General features: G+C 45.8%; 1 protein-coding gene and 1 pseudogene across 1 annotated transcript; both read right to left on the bottom strand.

The window, feature by feature from the left end:
- Nucleotides 1–390: 390 nt before the first annotated feature.
- Nucleotides 391–1,182, bottom strand: LOC138850960 (uncharacterized). The gene is made up of 2 exons (XM_070092578.1): nt 1,176–1,182; nt 391–911 (listed from the first exon to the last, which is right to left on the bottom strand). Exons 1-2 carry the CDS (start codon nt 1,180–1,182, stop codon nt 391–393), a joined length of 528 nt encoding a protein of 175 aa, XP_069948679.1.
- A 27-nt stretch (nt 1,183–1,209) lies between these two features.
- On the bottom strand, nt 1,210–11,514 carry LOC128687134 (uncharacterized; annotated as a pseudogene).
- Between the last annotated feature and the right edge of the window lie 306 nt (nt 11,515–11,820).

The following is an 11,820-nucleotide window of genomic DNA, read 5'->3' as shown; positions in this document are numbered from 1 at the left end:
ATGGGCTGGTAGTTCAAAGTGCAGCATGGGATGGTCAGTCCAGGGTGCAGCATGGGATGGTCAGTCCAGGGTGCAGCATGGGATGGTCAGTCCAGGGTGCAGAATGGGATGGTCAGTCCAGGGGGCAGCATGGGATGGTCAGTCCAGGGTGCAGCATAGGATGGTCAATCCAGGGTGCAGCATGGGATGGTCAGTCCAGGGTGCAGCATGGGATGGTCAGTCCAGGGTGCAGCATGGGATGGTCAGTCCAGGGTGCAGCATGGGATGGTCAGTCCAGGGTGCAGCATGGGATGGTCAGTCCAGGGTGCAACACAGGAGAGTTCATGCAGGATGTAGCATAGGATAATTTATGTAGGGTGTAGTATGTCTGACTGACTGACTGATTAAATATCACGTTCCAGCCACCTCACACTGAGCACCAGCCACCTCACACTGAGCACCAGCCACCTCACACTGAGCACCAGCCACCTCACACTGAGCACCAGCCACCTCACACTGAGCACCAGCCACCTCACACTGAGCACCAGCCACCTCACACTGAGCACCAGCCACCTCACACTGAGCACCAGCCACCTCACACTGAGCACCAGCCACCTCACACTGAGCACCAGCCACCTCACACTGAGCACCAGCCACCTCACACTGAGCACCAGCCACCTCACACTGAGCACCAGCCACCTCACACTGAGCACCAGCCACCTCACACTGAGCACCAGCCACCTCACACTGAGCACCAGCCACCTCACACTGAGCACCAGCCACCTCACACTGAGCACCAGCCACCTCACACTGAGCACCAGCCACCTCACACTGAGCACCAGCCACCTCACACTGAGCACCAGCCACCTCACACTGAGCACCAGCCACCTCACACTGAGCACCAGCCACCTCACACTGAGCACCAGCCACCTCTCACTGAGCACCAGCCACCTCACACTGAGCACCAGCCACCTCACACTGAGCACAAACCACCTCACACTGAGCACCAGCCACCTCTCTTTGAGTACCAGCCACCTCACACAGAGTACCAGCCACCTCACACTGAGCACCAGTCACCTCACCCTGAGCACCAGCCACCTCTCACTGAGCACCAGCCACCTCACACTGAGAACCAGCCACCTCACACTGAGCACCAGTCACCTCACCCTGAGCACCAGCCACCTCACACTAAGCACCAGCCATCTCACACTAAGCAGCAGCCACCTCACTCTAAGCAGCAGCCACCTCACACTGAGCAGCAGCCACCTCACACTGAGCACCAGCCACCTCACACTAAGCACCAGCCATCTCACACTGAGCACCAGCCGCCTCACGCTAAGCAGCAGCCACCTCACACTCAGCACCAGCCACCTCACACTCAGCACCAACCACCTCACACTGAGCACCGGCCACCTCACACTGAGCACCAGTCACCTCACGCTGAGCACCAACCACCTCACACCAGTCACCTCACACTGAGCACCAGCCACCTCTAACTGAGCACCAGCCACCTCACACTGAGCATCAGCCACCTCACACTAAGCACCAGCCACCTCACACTGAGCACCAGCCACCTCACACTGAGAACCAGCCACCTCACACTGAGCATCAGCCACCTCACACTCAGCACCAACCACCTCACACTCAGCACCAGCCTCCTCACGCTGAGCACCAGCCACCTCACGCTGAGCACCAGCCACCTCACGCTGAGCACCAGCCACCTCACGCTGAGCACCAGCCACCTCACACTGAGCACCAGCCACCTCACGCTGATCACCAGCCACCTCACGCTGAGCACCAGCCACCTCACACTGAACACCAGCCACCTCACACTGAACACCAGCCACCTCACACCAGTCACTTCACACTGAGCACCAGCCACCTCACACTCAGCACCAGCCACCTCACACTCAGCACCAGCCACCTCACACTGAGCACCAGCTACCTCTCACTGAGCACCAGCCACCTCACACTAAGCACCAGCCACCTCACACTCAGCACCAGCCACCTCAAACTAAGCACCAGCTACCTCACACTAAGCACCAGCCACCTCACACTCAGCACCAGCCACCTCACACTCAGCACAAGCCACCTCACACTAAGCACCAGCCACCTCACACTTAGCACCAGCCACCTCACACTCAGCACCAGCCACCTCACACTAAGCACCAGCCACCTCACACTCAGCACCAGCCACCTCACACTCAGCACTAGCCACCTCACACTAAGCACCAGCCACCTCACACTAAGCACCAGCCACCTCACACTAAGCACCAGCCACCTCACACTCAGCACCAGCCACCTCACATTAAGCACCAGCCACCTCACATTAAGCACAAGCCACCTCACACTAAGCACCAGCCACCTCACACTCAGCACCAGCCACCTCACATTAAGCACCAGCCACCTCACATTAAGCACCAGCCACCTCACACTAAGCACCAGCCACCTCACACTCAGCACCAGCCACCTCACATTAAGCACCAGCCACCTCACATTAAGCACCAGCCACCTCACATTAAGCACCAGCCACCTCACACTAAGCACCAGCCACCTCACACTCAGCACCAGCCACCTCACATTAAGCACCAGCCACCTCACATTAAGCACCAGCCACCTCACACTAAGCACCAGCCACCTCACACTCAGCACCAGCCACCTCACACTGAGCACCAGCCGCCTCACACTCAGCACCAGCAACCTCACACTGAGCACCAGCCACCTCACACTAAGCACCAGCCACCTCACACTCAGCACCAGCCACCTCACACTCAGCACCAGCCACCTCACACTAAGCACCAGCCACCTCACACTCAGCACCAGCCACCTCACACTAAGCACCAGCCACCTCACACTCAGCACCAGCCACCTCACACTCAGCACCAGCCACCTCACACTCAGCACCAGCCACCTCACACTCAGCACCAGCCACCTCACACTCAGCACCAGCCACCTCACACTAAGCACCAGCCACCTCACACTCAGCACCAGCCACCTCACACTCAGCACCAGCCACCTCACACTCAGCACCAGCCACCTCACACTCAGCACCAGCCACCTCACACTCAGCACCAGCCACCTCACACTCAGCACCAGCCACCTCACACTCAGCACCAGCCACCTCACACTCAGCACCAGCCACCTCACACTCAGCACCAGCCACCTCACACTAAGCACCAGCCACCTCACACTCAGCACCAGCCACCTCACACTAAGCACCAGCCACCTCACACTCAGCACCAGCCACCTCACACTCAGCACCAGCCACCTCACACTCAGCACCAGCCACCTCACACTCAGCACCAGCCACCTCACACTCAGCACCAGCCACCTCACACTAAGCACCAGCCACCTCACACTCAGCACCAGCCACCTCACACTCAGCACCAGCCACCTCACACTCAGCACCAGCCACCTCACACTCAGCACCAGCCACCTCACACTCAGCACCAGCCACCTCACACTCAGCACCAGCCACCTCACACTCAGCACCAGCCACCTCACACTCAGCACCAGCCACCTCACACTCAGCACCAGCCACCTCACACTCAGCACCAGCCACCTCACACTCAGCACCAGCCACCTCACACTCAGCACCAGCCACCTCACACTCAGCACCAGCCACCTCACACTCAGCACCAGCCACCTCACACTCAGCACCAGCCACCTCACACTCAGCACCAGCCACCTCACACTCAGCACCAGCCACCTCACACTCAGCACCAGCCACCTCACACTCAGCACCAGCCACCTCACACTCAGCACCAGCCACCTCACACTCAGCACCAGCCACCTCACACTCAGCACCAGCCACCTCACAACTCAGCACCAGCCACCTCACACTCAGCACCAGCCACCTCACACTCAGCACCAGCCACCTCACACTCAGCACCAGCCACCTCACACTCAGCACCAGCCACCTCACACTCAGCACCAGCCACCTCACACTCAGCACCAGCCACCTCACACTCAGCACCAGCCACCTCACACTCAGCACCAGCCACCTCACACTCAGCACCAGCCACCTCACACTCAGCACCAGCCGCCTCACACTCAGCACCAGCCACCTCACACTCAGCACCAGTCACCTCACACTCAGCACCAGCCACCTCACACTCAGCACCAGCCACCTCACACTCAGTACCAGCCACCTCACACTCAGCACCAGCCACCTCACACTCAGCACCAGCCACCTCACACTCAGCACCAGCCACCTCACACTCAGCACCAGCCACCTCACACTCAGCACCAGCCACCTCACACAGAGTGTAACATAAATGAACCAACCTCGCCCGCTCAGGTTGTGGGAAAAATATCCACTATCATACAATTAAGAACATAAGAATGAAGGAACACTATATTGACTTTTTTCCCTGACTTTTGTCCTATACACTTGAAAGACTCCTTTTGGATTAGTCTTTGATACATTAGCAACTCTAATTTCATAGTCGCGTTCAGATTTTCTAATCCTCTTGTTTACTTCTCTTAAAATGCACTTATTGATCAATAAGGTTAACCTCACCTCTTTTTATGCGCCTATAAATTCCTCTGTTTCCTCCTAATAGGTGCTTCAGTCTGTTATTAATCCATCTATGGTCATTCTTCTCTGATCTAATTTCTCTCTAGGGAATAAATATACTCTGAGCACATTGTACACTTTTAAAAAAAATCATAATCGCAGATCCCTTCCTTACCGCGAGTATGATCATCGTTAATATAATTATTAGCTAGATTACCCCAGTCGAGATCAGACAGGTGTTCCCTAAGTCCATTATACTCGGCAGAACGAAAATCAGGGACTTTTATGGTATTATCCTTATTTTCGTAAGAGATTTGTGATCACTTGCGCCAAGTTCTTCAGAGATCTCCTGATTATTTACGAGGGTTTCTTTATTTGACAAGACTAGGTCAAGCAAATTATTACGTCTGGCTCTGTTACACATTGCTTCAGAAAACAGTCCTGAACTACTTCTAGGAAGTCACTAGACTCCAGATTACCGGTCAGAGAAGTCCAGTCAATTTCACTAAAGTTAAAATCCCTCACTATTACTACGTTATCGTGTCTAGAAGCCCTAACAGATTAGTAACAGATTCTGTTACTAATCCATCTATTTTTATACCTCATTTTATACAACAATTTATATTTTGTCATACATACAATGCAGCTCCACCCTTTTTCCCGTTATATCTATCTACATTGAACAACTTAAAACCTTGAGTATGACACTCGGCAATCATATCTCGACTCTTTAAATTATACCATGTTGCAGTTATTGCAGTGACATCAAAGTTCCCGGTACACGCTGCCGAACACAATTCATTAATTTTATTTCTGGCACTTCGATTATTAGCATAAAATACATTAATATGCTTTTTCTTACCACTTACCAGCGCGCAGACTGATGTAGACTGATATCTTGATGTGGCCTGCTGATGACACCAGAGTCACCACTAGCCCCACGATGCAAACCTGTGACAAATACCTGTGTTGCTGAGGATTGCTCAGTATCCCAACATTGGCAAGGTTTATGTATACTTTTTTTCATTGTATGATTTCAACCAAAGTTTTATGTGCTGATCAGGGTTTTAATGCGATTTACTTTCCCTAGTCACTTTATATATGTACTGATTAATATAGTGTACCTCTTATGTATATACACTCTGAGAGCAACAGCGTTTCGATTATACACTTGAAGAGATGTATATACCAATATGTATATTTTTTTTTCTGAACCCGACATTAGGAACTAAAGTACAATATATCTTAACTGTTGGTGTGGTCCACCGACTTTAATAACCCTCGTCAACTTAGCATATAATATATGGACACGAATTATATACTGTATGAGAGACTCGGGTCTGATTCCCGTGTCGTATCCCGTATATGATTCCCGTGTCATTAATATTTATGTAAATACACATTTATTTGCTAATGATTTAATATTATGGGCTGGAAACAATTCATTTGAATTTATTATTTAGAATTATTAATAAGCTAACTTTCGTAATATAAATGTTTGTTATTAATAAAACGAAAATTATTTAAAACTGATCAATACAAACGTATTCTATTATATATTTATTTTTGGGAAAATTCTTTCCAGAGGAGATAACGTTCAACATGTATTATAAAACAGTTATGATGATAGTGGACAACATGAAGCTATACAGAAACTGGTCCAGTTAAAAAGAGACGTTGACAGGAGCTGGAATTCAACCCTGGCTGATACAAGTGGTTGGGTGAAGCTCAGTGAGAATATTCATCATAAAAACATAAGAATCAAGGAACACTGCAGTAGTCCTACTGGACCATGCTAGGTAAGTTTAACTCACACTCACCCACACCCCGTTATATACCCGTCCAACTTATATTTAAAATTAACCAAGTTGTCGCCTCAATGACTTTACCTGCCATTTTGTTTCATAACTCTACAGCCAAACAAGTACTTCTCTATCTTTTTCCACTTTGAAACTATAGCAGCGAGTCTTGTCTTTATTAGATATTTTCAGCACGCTATTTATATTCCCATTATTTATCCGTATTTTCCATTTGCACATTTCAATCATACCTTCACGTATTCTACGTCTTTGGAGAGAGTGCAGGTTCAGCGCCTTCATTCTATCTTCGTAAGATAAGTTTCTTATATACGAGATAAATTTCGTCATGTTTTTTTGAATATTTCCCAGCACATTTATGTTCATTTTATAAATTATAGACCAGAAATGAGCAGCATAATCTATAGTAGATTACTCCTTAATTTAAATAAAACTTTAAGGTTCTATATTTACAACGAACACGTGTGCGTTGTCTTGGCTTTAAATATATGCTTACCAGAACTCCTAGATTTTGTTTTCGTATACACTTTGACTAAAACCTACATTATTTTCTTGTAAATACCATAGTTATTTTCTTTTCCTTGGATTAGAACCTAACTTTTGTCTGTATTTAATTTCATCTGCCAATTTTCCAACCATACAGACAGCCTATCCTGATCATTCTCATGCTTCCTAGCGTCTTAATTAGAAATCATTTCAAGGACTATTTTAGTGTCATCGGCAAACTTATTTATGACGTTCATTTATTCCTTCATGTATGTCTTTTTAGTAGATTGTGAACAACAAGGGCCCAGACTGACCCCTGTGGCACACCACTTCTAATGGTTACCCATTCTGATTTCTTTCCCATTTATCCTGGTCGAACCTCGTGTACGCTTTATGTCGTAAATAAATGACAGCAAAGATATTATTAGTGATTTGATTTTCCTCGTTAACACTTGAATCCACCGCCACAGTTCACCTTGCTGTCAGCTCTCCTCTATTTTGGGCTCTGTTATCCATACAGTTTTGGTGCATTTTATGTTGAATTTAATATTTAATTAGTAGTTTTAATCGAACTCCACTTGGCGATACAATTATATCTTTATTAAGAGGTGTTTTTTTTTTTTTTTTTTTTATTGCATATTTGATACGTTACAAGTTTAGAACAAGGAAATAAGAACAGTCGATACCACGGGAGGGGATAGAACCCACGATCAGAGAGTCTCAAAACTTCAGACCGTCGCGTTAGCCACTGGACCAGCTAGCCACAATAAGATTCGTCCAACTAGGCATATTTCTACACCATAGGAAGGTTAGCATAGGCACCACTGTGACCACAAATGCTAACGCGACGGTCTGGAGTTTTGAGACTCTGATGGCGGGTTCTATCCCCACCCGTGGTATGGTTTGTTTGCAATCGTGTCATTACAATTTCGTGAGTCATATAAGAACAGTGTTTACATAACACAAGGTTTGACCAGGTGCTGCATTTGCGTAATTCACTCATCACATAAACAGAACATTCTACACTGGATGGCAAGTCCTTCACAATATGGTGACAAATTTCACGTGGGTCATCATAAGATCGAACATTATCTTGAAGATGTTTTACCACACTAAATAAGAATGCCTTATGTTGGTGTATTACATCCAGCCTTACATCCTCCCTAATTCAATTATTTTCCCTAATTAATCGACAGTAAGTAAGGAGGATCTCCCCCTCCCCACTAACCCAGCTCCTTCCTAAACTACTATAATTCACTTATACGGCTTCCCTCCCCTTCCCGCACCCCTAAGATCATTCTCACCACCCCTCCCCTCCCCTCCCCGCTCCCTAAGCTCACTCTCACCACCCCTCCCCTCCCCTCCCCGCTCCCTAAGCTCACTCTCACTACCCCTCCCAAACGATACTAAATATGCGTCAGCTGAGTGGAGCCAGAAAAAATATCACCAATTTTACTAAGTGGTAAAAACTGACTCTCCTTCACATCGTGAGAGAGATAGTACTGGCTGGTGCTGGCCAGCAGCTGTGATCCACCAACACTGCTCCCACAAACACTGCCCTCACCAGCACTGCCTCACCAACACTGCCCTCACCATCACTGCCCCCACCAGCACTGCCTCACCAACACTGTCTTCACCATCACTGCTCCCCAAAATACTGTCCTCACCAACACTGCCCCACCACCACTGTCCCCACCATCACTGCCTCCATCAACACTACCTCCACCAACACTGCCTCCGCCAACACTACCCTTCGCCAATACTACCTCCGTCAACACTACTTCCAACAACACCTTAATTGCTCTGCTTTTACCCAGTAAGGTACTATCGAAATTCCATAAATAACTGTATAGGTCAGAACGAAAATAAGTTACGCATGATCGAATTCACAATTGCAATAGTTCTCAGACAGATCGATTACAACCAAACAAACCACCGGACCTTGATGAACTGTTCACAAAAGTTATAAAAGAATGTAATTAAGAACTTCGCAAACCATTAACTAGTCTTTTCAACGTATCACTATATACTGCCAAAGTGCCAGATAAGTAGAAAATAGCAACTGTGATATCCATTTACAAAGCATGAGACAGGTCCTTAACTTAGAATTAGTCTAACGTCCATTGTGGAAAAACTGATGGAATCACTAATTGCCGAAGCTACTTGAAGTCACCTTGAAAAGCAAATTGACCAATTAATCTGAGTTCGGTTTTACAAAAGTGCGTTCATGCCTTACAAATTTACTGTTTTTTTTTTTTCGCTAAGGTATTTGAGGAAGTAGATCATGGTAATGAATGTGATATTACGTATATGGTCCACAATAAGGCCTCTGATAGAGTTTCACGTAGGAGATTCAGGAAAAGTAAAGTTACTGAGGCTGGGAGGGATTTCGTCCTGGTTAGAGGCGTGGTGACATAGGCAACAGAGAGTTTGCATAAATGGGACGAAATTGGAGCGAGGACGCGTCACAAGCGGTGTTCCACAGGGTTCAGTGTTGGGCCCTTTGTTGTTCACAATGTATATAAACGAAATAGATGAGGGAATAAATACCGATATATGCAATTTTGCCGACGACACTAAATTAGGCCGTCAGGTTAATTCTGATGTTAATTCTGATGAGGATGGAGAAGTGGCAGTGTCAGATGCAGTTTAATGTAGACATATGTAAGGTTCAAAGCCTGAGAAAAGAGTATAAACCATAGCATTTATAACCTGAATAATGTAGATCTCAGTCACTTTGAATACAAGGAAGGTTTAAGAGTTCCAGTTAGAAGTAATTTAAAGCCATGACAACAGTGCATCAGTGTTCGTAATAAAGCTGTTAGAATACTTAGCTTCATATTAAGAGGCATAAATAACAAGAGTCCTCAGAATAAACTTTATACATCCTTGGTAAGACCTCATTTAGATTATGCTGATCAGTTTTGTTACTGTATGACAGAATGAGCAGAAATAGGTTGGAAAATATTTAGAGAACGGTGACAAAGTTGATCCATATATCAGCAATCTTTCCTACGAGGAGAGACTGAGAGCACTGAATCTGTACTCTGCAAATGTGTAGAATTAGGGTGGGGATACGATGGAGGTGTATAAATGGATGACAGGAATAAATAAAATGAATATAAATACCAAGATAAAAATATCTGTTACGCCCTCTGAAAAGGACACAATGTATATAATTTAAATACGTTGAATTCCTTATAATTTTATATTGCTGATCTTTTCATTAATAGCAACTAAATGTCTAGAAGTAAATACACAGTCTCAGTGGATCATGAAAACATGCAATTATTTTAAGTTTTATAACCTGCATGAACTGTATCACTGTAGACAAGAGCATTTCACCCTCCATATAAGATGTGATCATTTAATATCACATATTTTCAACCCCCTCCCAAGAAGCTCATTACTAGTAATCCCTTCCCTAAATCACTTGTTAGAGCAACTGTTGAAGAAGAAATTTCTCACCTAGATGGTAGTAATAATTTATCACAAGTTATATACCTGTTGGATCAAAACAGGAGTCTTCTGGCAGGGCTGCATCTGCCCTTGTTGCCACCTCCCTAGTTAAGAACGATAATAAACTTGTTGATTTAGGAATAAGAATAATTAACAACTGGGCGTCTACACTGCAAACCGAATTGTTTGCAATCCTAATGGCGCTAAAGATAACGTATGACACTGAGCTTGACTCTATCATCATTACTGATTCTATGTCATCACTGAAAGCTCTTGACTCATATAATGACTCTAACAACATGCTCATTGGAGAAGCCAGGTATAGATACTCAAAAATATGGGGAAAGGGAATTAATGTACAATTGCTATGGATCCCATCACACATTGGATTACTCCTTCATGATAAAGTTGATAAGTTAGCCAAGAAGAGTACCCTGAAGGAGAATATAGAATATAACTTTGGTATATCTGTGTCTAGCATTAGGAATAATATTAGGAGAGAAGTAAATAATGAAAATGTTTGTTATAGGAATGCAGTTAGACGCCTGAGTAGATCTATAACCCACTATGATAACATGAACGTAGAGAAGTATGTTTATGGAGCAACTTGCAATGTGAACAGACTGATGTTGTAGTGGCCAGGCTTAGGCTTGGTTACAAGTACTTCTGGCAGTTTAGGAGACACACAGATGATGATCAAACTAAATGCAACTTATGTGATCAGGCATATGGTCACCGTCTTGAACACTATGTGCTTAATTGTCCACTTATTGAGGAATACAGAGATAGACAGTATAATAACCTATGTGACATGTCAAGATATCTTAGTAATGAAAATAAGATACCAGATATACTAAGAAAATTTCCTAAATTTGCTTGTAACAGATAAGTGAACTGTATATAAAAATCCAATTGCACTCCTGCTAACCCTTATGGGGCCTAGTTCCTAAGCCTTTTGTGTATCCATATGCTCCTGCGCTACCGTCCACAGGATGGATATAGGGTGCACAATAAACTAGCCACTTTGGTGGCAAAATCTAAAATCTAAGTAGCTAAAATAAAAATTTCATGCTTTGTTTTTTGACTTACGATATTGGCTTATGTGTAGGAAGGATGTAATATCCTGCTCACTGTTGGAGAGTTTTGATTGGCTGCCAGCTCTTGCAAACAAGTTGCCCGCTTGTTAAGCAGTTTCGAGTCGAGCAGAATCTGGTGCAAGTCATGTGATACTTCTGATGTTGGAGCTGCAATCATTGCCTTTCCTTCTCTCTCTGGCTGTTGCTCGTGTTGGGAACATGCTTTCTCTGCTCTGACATCTCATGTGATTTAGACTGTTTTTGGTAGAGCATGTCTCTGTTGGTGAGCCGGGACATACACTCGTAACTCTGTGCAACTCTGTTCACAGAGCATTATTTAGACATCGTGATATTTGACATTTTTCAGAGGTTGTGTGTCATGGAGACATTCTGTATAACTATGATCCCAAGTTAAACTTTCGACCTACGTTTGTGCTGGCATCTACGTACTGCCGTAGTCGGGAATTTGATAATGCTGAACTTA

Source organism: Cherax quadricarinatus, chromosome 40 (assembly GCF_038502225.1).
Source record: "Cherax quadricarinatus isolate ZL_2023a chromosome 40, ASM3850222v1, whole genome shotgun sequence".
In the NCBI taxonomy this organism is placed as follows: domain Eukaryota; kingdom Metazoa; phylum Arthropoda; class Malacostraca; order Decapoda; family Parastacidae; genus Cherax; species Cherax quadricarinatus.
This window is presented reverse-complemented; position numbering and strand designations above follow the sequence as displayed.